Here is a 20342-nt window from a genome sequence, read left to right as displayed (position 1 = left end):
TATAGGAATGTGAAGGTTACAAGGAATATGTCTAGTTTTTCATGAAAATCCTTACAATTTAGAATGAACTAATTGGCAATTTTTGCTCAAATTCGACTGTTCACGAAGTGATGACAGGATGAAATACAATATTAAGAGGATATAAGGAATCAAAATATTTTATATGTTACTGATTTTTGTCAGAATAAATTAAGTGATTTATTGCAACTTCTTATTTCATAATGAAACCAGGTCATACCTGTGTCTAAACTACTGAAGACACCTGTCTTAATGAAAATGTTTACTTTTCTTTTATCTGATGTTGGAATTGATTTTTTTTTTTTTTTAATTACCATTACAGTATTTGATAGAAATTAACAGCCTGTTCATGGTCAAGCTCTCTAACTGTATTTTATTCATGTATATGGATTATCATTTTTTTTTTCCCTTAGTCTTGTATTATAGAAGGAGAATTGAAAAACTGGTTTTATAAAATGTCTATTTGGATTAAGTTAGCTATTGAATTTCTGTGTCTTAACTAAAGTAGTTGAGTAGTTGTTTGCTTTCTGCATTTTGGTTTTTGACTTTTAGATCTCAGTCCACAAAGCTATTATGTTGTCTCTGATTTTGGTGCTTTCTCTGCTTGGTTGAAGAAAAGCTTCATCTTTTGCCTTTCCAGGATACACAGGTTTATTAGGATTTTGAGGAAAGATACAGATATAAAAATCTAGCAGTGGTGGAATACATGAATCAGGAAGATGTTTGTTATTAGCAGCTTTGTTGTATGAACATTTATAACAGTTCTTATTAGATGTTCATTTATTTCAGTTTCAATCCAAGACCCCAGCTAAGGCTACCAATCCAAAGCCCTGCAGTCTTTGACTTGGTCAGTCACACAGTGCATTAATCATTCCCTAATCTATGGTGGTATTTATGAGAAGCTTGGAGAGTTCTTCCCATCCACAGAATTCCATTCCTTCCAAAATTTTGTGTGGCAGCAAGTTTAATTTATTTTGTACACATCATTTATAGAATTACACGTAAGGAAATAAAATTTGTTTGGAAGCAGTGAATTTATAGACAACTAAATAAAATAAAACCAATATTTTTTAATAAGTTCTTGGAACTGCTATGTAGTATTGTAATTGATAGCATGTTATTTTCATTATAAGTCTTTAATGCAGCTTCTGCATAAAAATAAGCTAAGTTCTTACTTGTTACTAAAACACTGAAGTACAGTTTGCCCTGTCAGCTTCCTTAGTAATATTTTGCAATACTGACATGAGAGGTGTTTTACAGGAAGTTACTTTTTGGATTTCCATTCTGAAAGTGTCAACAGTTTACGGGCTGGTTCGGCCCAGTTCCGTGACTAGCGGGGCGGAGGGGTTTCGCAAAATCCGCGCCTCCAGGAAAAAGGGAACAGGGGACCCCAAAATAATTAAAAACAGTGGCAACGATCTGAGGAGAAACAAACTAATCTACTAAATATATTATTGGAATGCAAGATAACACACTGTAATACAATATAATTAAAATTGAAGTTAATAAATCAAATATAATGAGAAAGAAAATGTTTGAAAGGTGGATAGGCCTCACCACAATGCTGAGGTGAGATGCACAGTCCAGTTGAGCAGCAGGGAGATGGGAGGAGAGCCAATGAAGAAGAGCAGGCGAAGAAGAGCACATCAGGTGACCTTGCCAGTAGTTATATCTCCTCTCTGTGACCGCAAAGTCCCCTGGAGAATTTAGTTGTTCTTCTCCTCCGGGCAGGTGCCCAGAACTTGAGCATTAACAGTTAAACTCCCAATGCCCCGCATGGTGTTATGATATGGAATACTGAAAACCAAAAATCACAAAACCATGACAGAAAGTTAACTTGCAGTATTCACAGGCATTGTTTGGGAATGATATGCTGTGGAAGTGTTAATTTTAGTGCCACGTTATTGAGGGCAGATAATTATTAGTTGTACCACTGTGTAGGAGAACACATACATTGTCACTGTTATTTTTTTTAAAGTCTTCAAATTTCTTTCAGGCACAGCGGTGGCATCAAGGTAATGAGCATTTTGGCCGCTCCTGGTTGGCAGGAGATGTTGTTGGATGCATGGTTGACATGAATGAACACACTATGATGTTCACCTTAAATGGTGAAATCCTGCTTGATGACTCAGGTTCAGAACTTGCATTTAAGGATTTTGAGGTTGGTGATGGTAAGTACTGTAATACTTTGTGCCATTAATGTAATTTTTGTTTCAACTCCCTTTTAACTGTGTATTTTCAAAAGAAGGAAAACAGTGCTGGTATAATAGACAAGAGACATGAGTTCAGTAGATCCAGCCAGCATATTACATCATTAATTATGATAACTTTTTAGGATTGCTATGTTAAATTGACATTTATTAACTGAAGACACAGTCCCTATTTCATATCTTTGTGTTATTACTGTATTCTGAGAATTACGATGAGTTGCCCTTATGTGGAAGAAAATTACTTTAAAACCTAGTTATAGTATTTTAAATGATTTAAATCTTTAATGTGTATTTTTCAGTTCAGAATTTCTCTTATGCTGTGTACTGTGGATGCAGATCAACTCTTTGAGTCACTTTGAGACAGTGTTAGTGAAATTGTCAGCAAAGTCACAAGATTCTGAAAATAAATTATTTTGGATTTTTTCACTCATTTTTCAAATATCTTGTAAACTTGTTTTATTAAAATATATATATATATTTATTGTGACATATTCAGTGTATTTCCATAATCTATAAATAAGTTGATGCAGTGAGAGACAGTACGTTTTAGTAATCTGAGTACTCATTGTTTTTCCCAGGATGCTGAAGATAAAAATCAAGAAAATAATTTGTGCTACTCAGTGTGTTATTACACTAACCTATTCCTTACAAGTAATGTCTTCCTTGTCAGTTATTTTGGTCATATGTTAAGTAAGCAAACAGCACTGTTAGATTTTACTGTTATCATGGCTTTTTCTATGTGGCCTATTGGACTAGCTTTTGTGTTTTACTGTTTGATTGGTGTTGATCATTTGGAAAGGTGTCAGACTAGGTACGAGGATGAGTAGAGGCATTTACAGTGAATTTTCCAGCTGTCTTTTATGATCAGACTTTGACTCCATTTCATAGAATCATAGATTCACTCAGGTTGGAAAAGACCTTAAAGATCACTGAGTCCAAGCCTGACCTATCAATACTAACCCTAACTCTAACAATTAAATCATGTCCCTGAGCACTACATCCAAGCGGTCTTCAATCACATTCAGGAATGGTGTCTCAACCACTTCCCTGGGGAGCCTATTCACAGAATCACAGAATGGCCAGGGTTGGAAGGGACCTCAAGGATCATGAATCTCCAACCCCCCTGCCACATGCAGGGCCACAACCTCCTCATTTAATGCTAGACCAGGCTGCCCAGGGCCACGTCCAGTCTGGCCTTGAACATTTCCATGGATGAGGCATCCACAACCTCTCTGGGCAGCCTGTTCCAGTACCTATTCCAGTGCTTAATAGCCCTTTCTGTAAAGAAGGGATGTGCAGGGTTGTGTACAAAGCTTTGAATTCATGAGCTTTAACACTTCATCTGCACTTGATCAAGTTACAATGTGATATAAATTTATAAACGTACATATTTTGTCATATTTGTATGCATCTGTTATGTCTGTCTGAGAAAAATTTTGAACAGTTGAAGCCTCCTATGATGCTTTGGAGTTATTGATCCCTATTCCCATGGGAAAGATAAACACTATATCAATTAGGTATTTCTCTAGTGGAATTTTAACTGCTTGGCTTTTGTCTGGTTTTCAGAGACAAAATCTAATCAGCTTCTTTTCTATACTGTATGGGGAGAATCAAAGATTGTTGCTCCCTTACATGAAATATTTGATCTGTGCAGAAACATAAAACATCTTGTATATACACAGATAAGTGAAAAATACATAAATACCTAAGTATATAAAAATATGAATGAAACTAACTTAAGAGATTTTGATATTTCTTGTTTGTAAAAAGGAAAAGGCTGGAGTTTAACTTACTATTTTTAAGCTTTATTGTTACATTTTGTTAGTGGGACTGAAAGTGGTAGAAGAAATAACAGATTTTCTTAGTCATTTGAAACTTGAGCGGGGCAAAAAATGAGTAAAGGAGGTTACTTAAAGACTGAAAAGGAATCATAAGTGAATTCCCTGTGCTAGAGAAATAATAGGAAAGCAGATGCAGGCAAACGAGAAGTTGATTCAAAAGTAATAACAAACAAGCGACAGAATACAAAACACGCCACCACTGAAAAAAAAAAAAGCTAATTTAAGTTTTTTGAAGTAACATTATCATATTGTTAGTTCTAACTAACCAGTATCATGGAGTGGTATGAATTTTTAAAATTAATTAATATTTTTTTTCTTTTAATCTACAGCATGCTGCTGATGCATTTCTTCCCCCCTTCCCCCCACTAATGTAACTGTATGAACAGGAAATATTGCTTTGGAAGTAATTTCCAAATAAACCACAACTACTGGAATTTTATGAGTAATATAAAAAAAAAAAAACTATCTAGATTTGGGAGTGAAATTTTCAATACTCTATCATCTTAGCAGAAAAATCTGCTTAATGAAGTACTCTTAGATTGCTGTGCGGTGAATTGGCAGTTGCATGAAGAGATTAATGGATATTAGCTTTATTTCCAAAATGATATTTGAGATATGTTACTTAGTGACAAATAGGAGGCGATATGCTACAGGTAACTGCTTGCTTTTATATTGCTTGGATTTATGACTTTTTAAAATTGCATTTAATTGTTTTATGGGAGTGAAGAATTATCTGTTTATACAACTCACCCTTTCTTATTTTCAGGATTTCTGCCTGTGTGCAGCCTGGGTTCATCTCAAGTGGGAAGAATGAACTTTGGAAAAGATGTCAGCACTCTAAAATATTTCACTATCTGTGGCTTACAGGAAGGGTATGAACCCTTTGCTGTTAATACAAACAGAGACATTACCATTTGGCTGAGTAAAAGGCTCCCTCAGTTTCTTCCAGTGCCACAAAATCATGAACATATTGAGGTCTGTGATCCTTATAAAATGTTTCTAAACACTTCTTCTATGAGTCTGTTTTACTTACGTTTCTACTTTTGCACTTCTAGACAAAATTTCTAATTTTGTATGTTGTCCCAATTCTGTATAAATGTTGCACCTCTTTCAAATTTGTTACATTCAGTGGAGTTGATTGATAGTATTTCTTCATCCAAAAATTCTGTCATATGTGTAAACATGAGATTCTTAGAGACAAAATCTAGATGTCCTCAGTGAGATGAGCTCCTTGAGCAAGAAATATATTTGTAAAATAGTTCCAGAAAGTAAGGGTTTCTGCTTGATGAATACCACGTGTTCTGGTGTATATGCTTTATAAAGTGATTTTCTATAACTAATTGGGTTTTACTTTAATAAATATTTCTTAGCTAGTTGTGTCAACATTTACATCCCAGTGTTGTGCATCTTGATGAAATTGAATTTGTCTTTTAAGTCTATCATGAAATCCTTCTGAAATTGATGAAATGGCAGCCAATGAGTATCACTCTTTGTTTTTTAAAGAAGTCTGTGTTCTTTGTCATGCATGTATACTTTGTTATGGTGTGTTATTCTTGGGTATGTTGGACTTATATTTTAAAGAACTGTGATGAGAATGAACATTCCCTCTGAAGTGTTTTGTGTTTAATGAAGTAACTCCTTAAAGTATTTTTTTCCCCTTGAAAAGGGAGTGCATAAATACAATGCATTTTACTGTTAACAGTGTATGGTTGCAAACTTTGCATGTCAAAAGTGTTTAATCTAGACACATGAATTGAATACTTAACCAGGGGAAACGCATCAGCTTCAAAACTACTACATTTTTACATTTGATAGGTGATGAGAATTGATGGAACCATAGACACTTGTCCTTGCCTGAAGGTTACACAGAAGTCCTTTGGTTCGCAAAACAGTAAAACAGACGTCATGTTTTTTCGATTAAGTATGCCCATTGAATGTGCTGAGGTGTTCTCCAGAACAGCTGCAGGAGGGCTACCAGGCACTGGTCTTTTTGGCCCAAAGAATGATTTGGAGGATTACGATGCTGACTCTGATTTTGAAGTTCTAATGAAAACTGCTCATGGTCATCTAGCAGCTGACCGGACAGAGAGAGAGAAGGATGCCACAAAACCAGAGTTGAATAACCATAAAGATTTTGTTCAAGAAAAGCCTTCACGTCTTAAACAAAGGTTTGTAGTGCATTAGATTTTTTTGTTTTGTTTTCTTGCTTTTGACTGAACAAAATGCCAGTTGGATCTGCAGAGATTTTTTCCCTAATTCTATCTTATGTTTGAATATAAAGCAGTAAGAGGAAAAACTAACTTTCATATACATATATTGCTTCATATGCAAGATATAGATTAAAACGAAGCAAAAAACTAGTGCTTTTTTGGCTTGTTTGTTGTGTTGGTTTTTTTTCCCCAGCTGTTAGGAACCAGTTGTTTAGTTTATTGTTAATGATTTTTAATCATTACATGAAATGCACTATCAAAACAATATTATTACAAAAACATTGTGTATATATAATGACCTGTTGAACTTCTTGTATATATTTTGATTTTATTTATTTTATTACAGATTTATGCTTAGGAGGACAAAGCCAGATTATAGCACAAGCCATTCTGCAAGGCTTACTGAGGATGTGCTAGCAGATGATAGGGATGACTATGATTATTTGATGCAAACTTCCACGGTATGGTAACAAAGGATTTCTGTCTTAGCCCTTTGTATAACATGTTCTTGCTTGTAAAAGTTTCAGAAACAAAATTTTTGCCCAAAAATTAAATTTAAACATGTGTTTTATGTTTGGTTTGGTTTGACATGACTGTCAATTCAAGCCAGTTTCCATAGAGAAAACCGTAAATTAAGTTGAATCTTAGTTAACTTGAGCACGTTTATTCTTTTTTTTAAAGAGATGACTGCTTTTTGGATTTTAGAATAAGAAATTGTGAATTAAGAGTAATATTTACTCTTTTTTTTTTTTTATTTTATATATACAGTACTATTATTCAGTGAGAATATTTCCTGGTCAAGAACCTGCTAATGTTTGGGTAGGCTGGATTACATCTGACTTTCATCAGTATGACACAAGCTTTGACTTGGACAGAGTGCGTACTGTTACAGTAACACTAGGAGATGAAAAAGGAAAGGTCCATGAGAGGTTAGTTACAATATTCTTAAAAGCATACCAATTTTACCATTCTCAAAAGTAACAATTTATAGGTTGTAAATCCACTGAATTTAACGTAATTGGCCTTACGTGGGGCTTTTTTGTTGTTGCTTTTTTTTTTCACTTGTCCTCTTTTAACTTTGGCATTCTCTCCTACTGCTTGTAAAGAAACAGACGAATAATGATCTAATCAAATCAATAGACTCTGAAAAATAGAAAGTTAATGCAACTTTTATATGTAGTTTGAGTCATTCAGACAGTGATCCTGTAACTGTTGGTTTTTGATACTAAGTGAAGCAAAATGGCCTTATTTTTGGAATATTTATTTTGATTTTGAGAAACCAAGAACTAATATGAGAATGCCTTTCAGCATTTCAGCTTGTGTTCTGTGTCAGAAACTGTTATGCCTAACACTAAGCAATTTAAACCATTACTTTTCAAAATTATTTTTGTCTCTTGAAATTTCACAACAGATTTGAGCTCCTTTGTGTTTTGTCATCTTCATTTTAATTATTAAATCTAAGTTTCATTGAATTTTGTCATTGATTAGGGTGATTGCACTTTCCTGGTGCTGTTTGATGTAAAAGTTCTTAGCTGACTAGATCTATAGTCTATCCATATCTCCATCTATAAATCTATTTGTTTTTTGAAATTCAGTATAAAACGCAGCAACTGCTATATGGTATGCGCAGGAGAGAGCATGAGCCCTGGGCAAGGACGTAATAATAATGGTCTGGAGATTGGTTGCTTAGTTGATGCTGCCAGTGGCCTGCTGACCTTCACAGCTAATGGCAAAGAACTGGGCACATACTATCAGGCGAGTATTTTTTGATGGTGTCTTCCAATGTGAAGGGAAGCAACTGAATCCTCAGATTGCATTTTATTAGAAAGTTTGTTGTAAGATTGGAAGGAAAAGTAAATACCATTGTTGAAATAGTAATTTTCCCCTTTTATTTGTATTTTCTGGAGTTTTATTCAAAGGTTTTTATTTAATGGCTTTCAATATAGTTATTCTTTCAATATATACACACAATAATATATAATGGTTTTTGCTGTCTTAAGTGATTAAATGTTTTTACATGTTTGATTGTAGGTTGAACCAAGTACAAAGTTATTTCCTGCTGTATTTGCTCAGGCTACAAGCCCCAATGTTTTCCAGTTTGAGTTGGGTAGAATAAAGGTAAATAATGTTGGGATTTTGTTTTGTTGTTGTGTTTTTGCAGGTTTAGAAATAATAAGTGGTATCAGATTTTCTTTTCTGTGGGTTTTTTTCCGTAAATGTTGCATTCATTGTATTTGTGGTATTGAGCCGATATTTATTATTCCAAGTGTTTGCTTAGTGCTATTTCAATTCTTAATTTGTTCACTTGAAATATAGTATATTGGATGAAAAGGACTTTGGAAGCTTTGGAAGAAGATATTGCAAAGTCCCATTGAAGTTTCTAAATCTCATCCTTCATGATGAAATGAAGTCACTTGGATCAGGAGGGCAAATATTTTATTCTGTAAACAGAACATGGATGACCAATGTTACCTGCAGGTTAGGTTAGAGTCTTAAAAGAGTTTTGAGATATATTTAAAGAGCACACTCAATAAGACTGGAATTGACTTTTGTGCTTTGTATATATGAATGACTTAGAAATTAAGAGGTGAAAGAAGAGTCAGATTCAGATATCTGGTCCAAGGAAGAGAACACATTCGATTGAAGCCTCTCTTCCAAATATAGCTATTTAATAATATATATCTATATTGTGGAAGATGTTTGCCGACAGTTACCAATGGATTGTACAAAATACTGAAAACTTCATGTACTGTATGTTGAATATATTTCTTGAGAAATATTATTCCTTGTTTGGTAAAGATGATGAAACTGATTGTCTCTTACATTGGAATTCTCCAGAATGTAATGCCATTATCTGCTGGCTTATTCAAAAGTGAACACAAAAACCCAGTCTCCCAGTGTCCTCCACGTCTCCATGTCCAGTTTCTGACTCACGTGCTTTGGAGTAGAGTGCCAAACCACTTCTTGAAAGTTGATGTCTCTAGGATCAGCGAACGTCAAGGCTGGATGATACAATGCTTGAATCCTTTGCAGTTCATGGCCCTTCACATTCCTGAAGAAAACAGGTTAATACTGTTCATATATGAATAAGTTTATCTGGTTAAACTGGGGTTATGATGTTAGGTATGTAATAAAGTTTTCTGGAAGTGAAGCCCAAGTTCTTCATCTCATTTTTTTTCTCTGTATTTATAACACAAGTAAATAACGAGTAATGTGTTTTGATTTAGATAATACTAAAAATTTACTCTGATTTTATTTTTTAAAGTTTTAAACCCTACATCCTCCTACTTTTCCTCCAAACCCTTTAACAGACTGTGTAGTTTTTGAATTAAAAAGTAATATTGTTTATAAATTATTAAAAATAATCTGCAAGGTGGGCAAAGATCCATTTCTCTTCTTAGGTTTGCAGCATATTAGGAAAGTTGGAAACTGAAAAAGCCCATCCCTATAAATGATACTGTGTTAATGTTATCCATAGGAAGAATTCATTCTCTTAAGTGAGTTTTTGCACTGAAATATACTGTATTGTTCTTTTCTCTGCAGAACAATTGATATTTTAGAGCTGACAGAACAAGAAGAACTGCTGAAATTTCACTACCATACTCTCCGATTATATTCAGCTGTGTGTGCTTTAGGGAACAACCGAGTGGCCCATGCTATGTGTAGCCATGTGGATGAATCTCAGCTTCTGTATGCTATTGAGAATAAATATATGCCAGGATTATTGCGTGCAGGATATTATGACTTACTCATAGACATCCATCTCAATACCTATGCAACTGCCAGGTTAATGATGAATAATGAATTTATTGTTCCAATGACTGATGAGACCAAGAGTATTACCTTGTTTCCTGATGAGAACAAGAAACATGGCCTCCCTGGTATAGGACTCAGTACTTCCTTGAGGCCAAGAATGCAGTTCTCCTCACCGAGTTTTGTAAGCATTAACAGTGAGTGCTTTCAGTTTAGTCCTGAATTCCCGCTAGAAATCTTAAAGGCCAAAACAATAGAGATGCTGACTGAAGCTGTTCAGGAGGGCAGCCTCCACGTCAGAGACCCAGTTGGAGGTTCCACTGAATTTCTGTTTGTCCCCCTCATCAAGCTCTTTTACACCCTCCTAATTATGGGAATCTTCCACAACGGGGATCTTAAACACATCTTACAGTTGATTGAGCCACGGGTTTTTAAAGAAGCTGCGAATCTGGAGGATGAAAGGGATCTCTCAGAGAAGGAGCTGAGTTCAGATGAGCTCAAGTCAGAAGGAGAGGAAGAAACCAGAGGAGAGCAAGTGCCAAAGGAAGGACTCCTTCAGATGAAACTTCCTGAACCTGTTAAACTACAGGTAACTCCTGTGTTAATGGTCGTTCCTGTTTCTTCCCAGATCCTTTCTTCTTTCCCTGGTAATTTGTCTTTCAAGGAACACAGTAATTGAATCGTAGTTAAATAGAGAGTTTATTTCCTTGAGGGAAATGAGAAGATTTAGTATCTTTCTAATTGCATGAACTTTTTCACAGTGAATCAAACATCTGTTTTGTGAAATTGAATTACTTTCTTAATGAAATTAACAGGATTTTTTTCTTGTTTGTTCATTCGGACAGAAAAGAAGTGCATATGCAGCAAGGAGTAAATCTATTGTCCTTTATATTTTTATGTCCATAAATCTCTTGCAGATGGAAGATATTTCTGGTTTAGGATGTATTGATGATCACTTCAGATGCAGTAAATAACTAAAATGAAAATTTGAAATCTATTTATTTGACAGCAACTGCTTCTGTAAGGAATTTAACCTTATTTACATTAATTTACAGAGAAGTCTTCTTGGCTTGATTTTTATGATACTGTTTTCTCAGATGTGTCATCTACTCCAGTACCTGTGTGATTGCCAGGTACGACACCGAATAGAAGCCATTGTAGCATTTTCAGATGATTTTGTGGCCAAGCTTCAAGAGAATCAGCGCTTCCGGTACAATGAAGTGATGCAGGCCTTAAACATGTCTGCTGCCTTGACAGCTAGAAAAACAAAGGAATTTCGATCCCCACCTCAGGAGCAGGTATAGTTTACAACTAACTGTAATTTTTTTTGTTTTATTCCATGTATAGCAGAGTTCCTTTTTATTTCCAAGATTTTCCTTTAGAAATAAGTGTTGTTTGCTTTTCCTTTGTGTTCTATGTCTTAAGATTAACATGCTGCTGAACTTCAAAGATGATAAAACTGATTGTCCTTGCCCTGAAGAAATTAGGGATCAACTCCTGGATTTCCATGAAGACCTAATGACACATTGTGGTAAGTCCTGTTATTGAACATTTTTCCTTATAGTAGCTTTAGAAACTGTCTTTCTAGATAATTTTAGGGAAATAAAAGCAATGAACTAGTGTAGAGGTTGCACTATAACAACAATAAATACTGACAAATAGAAATACAGAGTGTGCAGTTAAAAATATATATGTATTCTTCTCCTCAAATGTGGTCAAACTATCAAACTAGTGTAGAATGCAGTATGTTTTGCTTCATGAAGGAAAACGTTTTGTTTTTTTTTCCAACTATACAAGTCATTAGGAATTCATTCTATGTATTGAGTAAGTCTAGCTCATCTGTTTTTCAAGCAGTTCCATTCGATCATCTCCTCATCTTTGTTCGCACATGTGTCAGTATAGGGTATCTTTGTTTTAAGAAATGGAGTATGACTATCTAACAAGATAACATAATATTAATGGGTCAGTCTTCTAAGACATGATTAAACATGTATACCTGTTGAAAATTCAGAAAAATTCAAAAGAAGCAGTTTAATTTATGTACTTTTGATTTCTTCACTGTATTTCCAAAATACAATTATTAATTTCCTTGCCATATTAAAATGAGAAATACGTTAAAAAAATTAAATACAAAAATATCCATGAAAAACAAAGCAGCAAAAATTTTATATTATACATTATACCTTATATTTTAAATGTCAGGCTCATATCTGTGAATCAGTAATAATGTAGTTTTATTTAGAGTATGTGCTTTGTTGCTTTGCTGTTTGAAGGATACCTATCCTTTCATTTCACTTCAATATACTACTTAAAAAAGCAAAATGAAAGAGACACTACCAGATGGCATAAGCAAACAGGCAGCTCAACATCATGCCTGGTCAGCTAGAAGAAGCTAATATAGGAATGTGTGGTAATGTATCTTTTAAAGTAATTCTCCTGTCGAGGGAGGAATTTTGAGTAGGAGCATCTCAGCACTTTTCCTACTGAATTCCATTCCTTACTGATCGCAGTTTAACCAGAAATAATGCTTTTAATTATTTACTTCACTACACATTAAAATATACAAATAAATAAAGATGTCATCAGTATCTGACATCATAACACATGAATTTCCTCTATTGGTAGAGTAAGGACAGCTGATATCCTGTCTATCATGAGACAATTTGGTTGGATTTATCCATGTCAAGATTGAACTTCTGTTACTGAGAAAATTATGGACACATTAAAGTATCAAACACCATTGAAAAACTTTTTTGCAGTCTCCTTCTCAAACTAGGTTCAAGAATGAATTCAGACTTGTTTACTGAGTGCTTTTTCACTTTGGATCTTCAGAGATATTAAGTGCAGAGATGTCTTTTGACAACCTGTTGTAAGATTTGAGTATCATAATGATAAGTTTTAGAATCTTACATGTTTTAGTTTCACAAGTGTATCTTGTTCACTTCAGAAAGAGCATGGTTATACTGCCCTGACATCTTCCTGGTAGATTTTGATCAACAGCTATTCTGTTCTGCAGGATACCAACTTCAGCTCCTTCATCCTCTCCTTGTAGGATAGTAGTCCAGCTACTAATAATCCTGGTGGGCATTTTTTGGGTGCTCTCCAGGTTTTCAGTGTTTTTCTAGTACTGGGTAGCCCTAACCTACTATTTCAGATGTTGTTTCATGGATTCTGAACACTGAGTCATTTCCCTTGAGCTGCTGATTATGTTTCTGCTAATACAGGATATTTTTATCTCTCTTTGCTCTCACAGTGCCCTGCTGACTGGTGTTTAGCATGTTGTTCAACAAGACCTCCTAGGTTCATTTGCAAAGGTTTTTTAACGACTTCAAACCAATTGTTACTGTCACACTTAGTAGGTCTGTCTATGATGAAGAGCTTTATTTTTTCTTGCTGAACTTAATGAGTTTCCTGCCAGCTCATTCCTATACCTAGCTGACCTTCCCTTGACTGTATTCTGTGCTCCCCCTCCATTTGCTATAAATCAAAATCTTGAAAAGTGTATTCACTTCAAATTAAATATTTTTATTCTGAATGAAAAAAAAAGGGAGAAAAAAAAATTATCAGTTGAGAGAAAACAAAGATGAAATAAATGTTATTTAGAAAAAACATAGGAAAGGTGAATGGGCTTCATTGTTCTCTTAATTTTTCAATATTTCTTAGAGTTGAGTTATGTAAAGATGCTTTATAAAATTTCTTGGCCTAGTTTTGTCATTATTTTTCTTTTCTTTACAGAGAATTAGTAATTTGCATAATCTACAAGTAGAAGATTAATTTTATGGGTCAGACAATGTGTTACAGTTGAGTACAATAAATTAGTCTGTATTCAAAACATGTATACTGCAAAGTAAGTTAAACAGTTATATATGTCAAGTTTCATGTTTCTTGGAGTAGTTAGACACAGTTCATATCTAGTGAAATGACTGAAATAATTCTACTGACAGTTAGCAAATCACTGATGTACTACTACAGCTTGGGGAAGGGAAAACAGACATTTCATATGATTAATTTCAGAGCAGCTTTGCATTCTAACTGGTTAGACATTTCAGTATACTCACTGTTAATCTGTTTCAAGAGATTGCCATCCAAACCATTGTGTAATTGTGATTCCATGTTAAATTTGAATTTACTGATAATTCTTGGTAGTTTAACACTTGCTAGTAACACTCCTAAAGGACTAAATATAATAAAATAACTTCTAATGGAAATGGAACTGTTCTGAATGTTTAAAAAAAAAAAAAAACAAGAACAAGCCTCCCCAAAAAATTGAATGGCATTTTTACTTCGAGCTTATTTTATTGTGAGTAATGTGTGCAGATCATGCATTGTATGCATGAAAGAAGAAAGTAAAAAGTGGTATAATGAGCTCTCCTATACAAGAGTAAATCCAGTGAGAAGCCACAAAGATGTTTTAATTCTTGGAGCACCCTTTGTACAACAAAAAGCCAAGAGGGCTTGATTACTGTGAAGTTAAGGCTCATGGAAGGAATTGTATCAATACATAAAAAAAAAATACAGAATATTCTATCTGAAATTGAAGTGTTTATTATTATCATTACTATTATTTTAATTTTTATTGTAAGGATAATAGGTGGAACTCAAGAACAATTTGATCAAAAATATTGTGCAGTCTCCATCCTGAGAGATTCAGAACCTGAATTGATTTGTCCTGAGCAATCTGCCATAGTTGACCAGTTGACCCTCCTTTGAACAGAGGCTAGAGTAGAAGAACTCCAGAGTCTTGCTCCAACCTCAGCAAGTCTGTGGTTCTGTGAAGTGTCACGTAATTTTTTTTCTTACACTTCTAGAGCTTGCTATAAAGTATATCACATGAAAGAGTTCACTGTGGCTACTATCTTCTGACTAGTCATTAGAAATTATACTTGTAATTTGAGTTCTTTCACTTCTGTGATTTGTTTTACCTAAAAAAATCTCATTCTCTTTGCTTGCTATCATTTGAATCCTACTGTGTCTATAGGCAGTGTATATATACAGTTCTGAGCACAGTTCCAAAACATAGGAATCAACTTTAATGTGAAAACATCTGAAGTGAATTGAGCAGAGAAATATATTTTGCTATGTATTTTATGTATCACAGTACACAATTTCCACAGTAGGTTAATAGAATAACATGATCCTTGTCTGCATTTTCCTGCCTAGTACGTAGACTTCATCTGCACTTTTCCCAAAGCTTCTTGTTAAACTTATGTCAATTTTTTTTTTTATAGTTCTGGTAGAACAGAACCAGTGTAGTTCAGTTTGATTGTTTCTGTAGACAAAATAAAAAGTATTCTGCAACTTGTTTAAATGTATTATTTTACTATTTGTTATATATTTATGATTCCAGGAATTGAACTGGGTGAAGATGGAACTTTGGATGGAAATAATGATTTAACCATTAGGGGTCGCCTCCTATACCTAATGGAAAAAGTTACATATCTGAAGAAGAAGCAAGCTGAGAAGCCAGTTGATGATGATGCTAAGACATCCTGTAAGCAACATTAAATCACAGTTTATTGTGTCTGAATTCCAAATAACTAGAGCAGTGGAGAAGAAAGTTCCATTTTCAGCAAAAATTAGATGGATTTTTAGTGAAACATCTGTGCACCTCAATATTTGTAGCTCTGACTCTAAACAAGCTCAGCTGGAACAATATTTTACTTATATTTTATGATAAGCAGATTTTCTTCCCCAGTGGGATGTATTGGAAACTTCTATTGTGGGTTGTTTTGTTGTTGGTGGTTTGTTTTTTTTTCCCCCACACTTAATCCTCATTTTTTTTATATAATTTTTATAGAACATTTCTTGATTTTTGTTGAGTAAATGCAGACTAATTGTAGCAAGGTCCTCTTTATGAGAACTTGCTTGTAAAATCTGCACCAAATCGGTATTTGCATGAAAGTTGCCAACTAAAAAAGACTGCACAATTAGACCATAATTTACAAAGCTACTCATGGAGAAAGTCTCTCCATCCAGCCTAAAATTAAAAACTTGTTGCTTTGTAATTTTTCTGTCACTTTCTACTCTTCCATCTTTATAAGAGTCATTACTAGTGACATCCAAATTCTATTTGTGGCACATGGATTATGGAAGTGGCATCCAAGTTGTGCTTGCATCCAATGGATGATGGAATGTTATTTACTGTTTTACATGTCAGTTGTGATTTCTTTTTATTTTTTGCCTTTATTATGGTCATAGTACCATGGAATCATAGAATTGTTTGAAAAGTGTGGATCCTACAGTGATCAGGAACACCTACAGCTAGATCAGGCTGCTTAGAGTCCTGTCTTTCCTGACTTTGCATGTCTACAGGGATGGGGTATCCACCTCCTCTTTGGGCAACCTGTGCCAGTGCTTGATCACCCTTACCATATAAAACTTTTTTCTTATGTCTAGTCTAAAGGTCCCCTCTTTTAGTTTGAAACCATTTCCCTTTGTCCTATATTTATCTCTGCTAAATAGACTGTCCCCTTCTTTTTTATAGCCCCCTGTTTAGATATTGAAAGGTATCCCCAGAGCCTTATCTTCTCTAGACTGAACAGTCCCATCTCTCAATTTGCCCTCAGCATCCTTTGGACCATTTTTGTTGCACTCCTCTGGATGCTATCCAACAGGTCCATGTCTCTCCTGTACTGAGGACTCTACATCTGGATACAGTAGCCCTGGTGAGATATCACCATTCTGAGTAAAGGGCTAGGATCACTTCCCTCAACCTGTTGGCCACCCTTCTTTTCATGCAGGCTGGCATTCTGGACTGAGAGCACATTGCTGGCTCATGTCCAGCTTACCATCTGTCAGTATCCCCAAGTCCTTTTTATCAGGGCTTTTTGTCCCCTGGCTTGTGTTGATAGTGGGGATTGCCACAACCTGGTTGCAAGACCTTGCATTCATATTTGTTGAACCTCGTGAGATTCACCTGCACTCTCTGCTTGAGACTCTTTGGATGGCATCCTGTCCCTCAAATGTGTTGACTGCACTCCATAGCTTGGTTTTATCCACAAACTTACTGAAGTGCAAGTAATTGCACTTCATTCTAGTGTTGATGTCACTGAAAATGTTAAAGAACAATGGTCTAGATGCTGATCCCTGAGGGATGCCACTTGTCATTGATCTCTATCCAAACATTGATCCTTTGACCACTACTCACTGGATACTATCTGGTGGTTCTCTCAAGTATTCTAATTTTTGAACCTGCTGTGCTACTACTAGGAGTGAACTTTTAGTTAAATATTTGGCTACTCTACTAGCAGGAATCAATTTCTGGCCTTGTGGATTAATTATCCTGAGTTTGGGAGAAACTTGGTTTTATTTGATGACTAAATAGAATACCTAGGGAAACTGGACTGTTAACTTGATTGTTTAATGTTAGTGCTTAATATTATGGGCTATGATTTCCCTGTGATTCTATATAATGAAAAATCAACTTAACTGCCAGATATTAGTGTTAACTTAGTGATAAGTGAAATATTTTTTCTCCTCCTAAAACCATGCTTTCTAGCTTTGCAGATTTTAACTTATTTCAGTTATCATAGTGATGATTACAGACTAGGTATAAGCAGAGTGCCCTGTCTCTAGAGGTGTTCAAGGCCAGATTGAATGGGGCCCTGGGCAGCCTGGTCTAGTATTAAATGGGGAGGTTGGTGGCCCTGGATGTGGCAGGGGAATTGGAGATTCATTATCCTGAAAGTCCCTTCCAACCCTGGCCATTCTGTGGTTCTGTGACAAATCCTACAATTTCCTTGTTTCATTTTTCTTGCAGTAAAGTTAGAACTCTACACAATATATTTGTTTCTCTAACATATTTGTTAATACAAAGACAATATTATATTGGACTAGTACCACTCAACCCATCAGAGCAAAAAAGCATACACCTGATTCTATGATTCTGTTTTCAACATGATGGCTAGGCTATTTAGATTCAGCATTGCAAAAAAGATATGGATCCACAAGTAACTGGAATGCAGTATTGCATTTATTAAAATAAGGAGGGAAACTGGTAGGCTGCTCCTGTGATACATCACAAAGAACAACTGCAGCATAATATTGTGTTTGTCTCTTTTTGTTATTGTTGGTTTCAGTTCCGGTACTTTCTGAAATATCAGCCAGGACACATTTCATTATTTTATTTATTTTTAAGGACTTTTAGCCTAAAAAATGCTATGTGCTATTATAATGGAAATATCCAGAGTTCAGTAGTTCAATAGTAGTAGAGAAACTGTGCTCTTTTTTATATTTTTCTCTTACGTTGTATTGCCATATAATAGCACAGATTCTTTTCTTTGTTAAACTAAATATTTTCTTCTTCTTGGTCAGTATCTTTTTTTGAGTGCTTTCTCTTTTTTTTTTTTTGTTTGCATTTAGACTGAAATTACACCTAGTTTACTCCAAATTTGTTACATTCATCATAAAAATTTCTAATTTGAAAACATTTTCTATATTTGTGCTACATAAACAATCTTTTTCAGTACCAGAATATTTATCTGCCAGTTCATTGAACTTCAGCAGCGATTATAAAACTTCTCTTATCAAACTTTCTCTATTATCCACTTGACATAGAAGAAAATTGATTAGTTAGATAACTACCAAAGGCAACATTTTCTAGTGTACAACTTGAGGGTCCTAGATTACTTAAGTCTTCCAAACCTAAATGGAAGTTCCCTTAAACAGGGAAAAAAAATCAGTATTCACTTGTTTTCAATAAATACTTTGTCTTAACTCTTTGTTCATGCGTAATTTTTCTAAATTGTGGTATCAAATCTTAACTGATATTATATATTTTATGTGCTTTAATATACAGAATTTATCCAAATCTTTGCAATGGATAAATTTGTCTGATCAGGTATTCTGGATATAGATTCTGGATATGAATTTCTTATTTAGAACTTGAATTCAAACTGCAAACATCAATTTCCCATTTATTTGATTGGAGCCTTTTCATTTATTTCTTTTGATGGCCATTTTCATTTAGTAATAGATTAAATTTAATTGTTTCGTTTTGAAAATTACAAAAATTTTGACTGGATATGCATCTTAGCTCCATAAATAAACGATGCCACATCTTCATTTGCCACAGTATAATTTTCCTTATGTTTGCAATAATATGTATAAAAGAAATAAAAAGAGATGAATTCCTTCAAAAGTCTAAAAAAGAATATATATAAATAAATCTGTTCATTTTGTGAAAAGCTTGTGTCTTCATGCTTCTTTTAGGTTATTAGATTTATTCCCTGTATTTTGATTTTAAGTGGGGACTTTTTTTGTTGAGTTGCTTCTGCTTTTCCAGTCGGATTATACTTTTCTTTAGTGGTTTGCTGTAGAAATCCCTAAAAAAACCTGCTTCAGGGACTATGTTCAGAGATATGAGAAACTAATGGTAATTTTGTGATTTGTATATTTTCTTCACAGCTACTCTTCAGCAATTGATTTCAGATACAATGGTGCGCTGGGCCCAGGAATCAGTAATAGAAGACCCAGATTTAGTCAGGGCCATGTTTGTACTGCTCCATCGCCAATATGATGGTATTGGTGGCTTGGTTCGAGCCCTACCAAAGACTTACACCATAAATAGTGTGTCCGTGGAAGATACAATCAATCTCCTGGCATCCCTTGGCCAAATCCGTTCCTTGCTCAGTGTCAGGATGGGGAAGGAGGAAGAGAAACTTATGATTCGTGGATTAGGGTGGGTAATGTCGCTTAATGTACAGATACTTATCAGCTGTCTCGCTTATATTAATAAAGTTGTATGAAACATGAATGTAAGTAGTCTACATAGATGTAAATGTAGACTTTGGCATTAGTTGTGTAGGATCTTCAGTTGTAGCATTATATGCCTCAGTTTTGGAGAGTAGCAAGTGATATGTCAGGTTTTTCTTGTGAGAAGAGTTCAAAATATAGAAATTGGGAAAAAAAAAAAAAAAAAGAATCACGAAGTCCAACTCCTGGCTCCACACAGAACCATCCAAAAATCAAACCTGAGTCTGAGAGCATTGTCCAAAATGCTTCTTGAACTTTGTCATCTTGGTGCTGTGACCACTACTGTGAGGCGCCTATTCTAGTGGCTGGTGAAGAACCTTTTCCTAATAACTAGCCCGAATGTCTCTGTGCACGGCTGCACAGCTTCATGCTATTCCCTCATGTCCATATGTAAGAAAAATATGTAGAAATAAATATACAAAATATGTACAGAAATATGTTTTGTTGTCATATTTTAAATATTATGGCTGTGAAAATGGACAACTTGACAGAAGATTTTATGTGACTGCAGGGACTAGAAACTGTTGACCCATACAAATCCCTAGAGCTTTCAGCAA

The 20342-nt window shown here is 34.7% G+C and overlaps 1 protein-coding gene across 1 annotated transcript in view; it reads left to right on the top strand.

Annotated features, from left to right (window-relative positions):
- The window catches only part of RYR2 (ryanodine receptor 2), a 355102-nt gene that overhangs the window by 218521 nt on the left and 116239 nt on the right, over window positions 1–20342 (top strand). Inside the window, exons 29-41 of the mRNA XM_090135386.1 lie at window positions 2015–2189; window positions 4836–5044; window positions 5885–6237; window positions 6626–6740; window positions 7048–7208; window positions 7875–8034; window positions 8311–8397; window positions 9118–9344; window positions 9823–10621; window positions 11130–11330; window positions 11458–11563; window positions 15380–15523; window positions 19438–19711. Of these exons, the coding sequence (XP_089991512.1) occupies window positions 2015–2189; window positions 4836–5044; window positions 5885–6237; window positions 6626–6740; window positions 7048–7208; window positions 7875–8034; window positions 8311–8397; window positions 9118–9344; window positions 9823–10621; window positions 11130–11330; window positions 11458–11563; window positions 15380–15523; window positions 19438–19711 (3011 nt within the window). The remainder of the gene's footprint in view (window positions 1–2014; window positions 2190–4835; window positions 5045–5884; window positions 6238–6625; window positions 6741–7047; window positions 7209–7874; window positions 8035–8310; window positions 8398–9117; window positions 9345–9822; window positions 10622–11129; window positions 11331–11457; window positions 11564–15379; window positions 15524–19437; window positions 19712–20342) is intronic.

This window comes from Phasianus colchicus, chromosome 2, assembly GCF_987193195.1.
Source record: "Phasianus colchicus chromosome 2, bPhaCol1.hap1.1, whole genome shotgun sequence".
Taxonomy (NCBI): Eukaryota; Metazoa; Chordata; class Aves; order Galliformes; family Phasianidae; genus Phasianus; species Phasianus colchicus.
The sequence above is the reverse complement of the archived record's forward strand: the minus strand, read 5'-3'. Positions and strand labels throughout refer to the sequence as shown.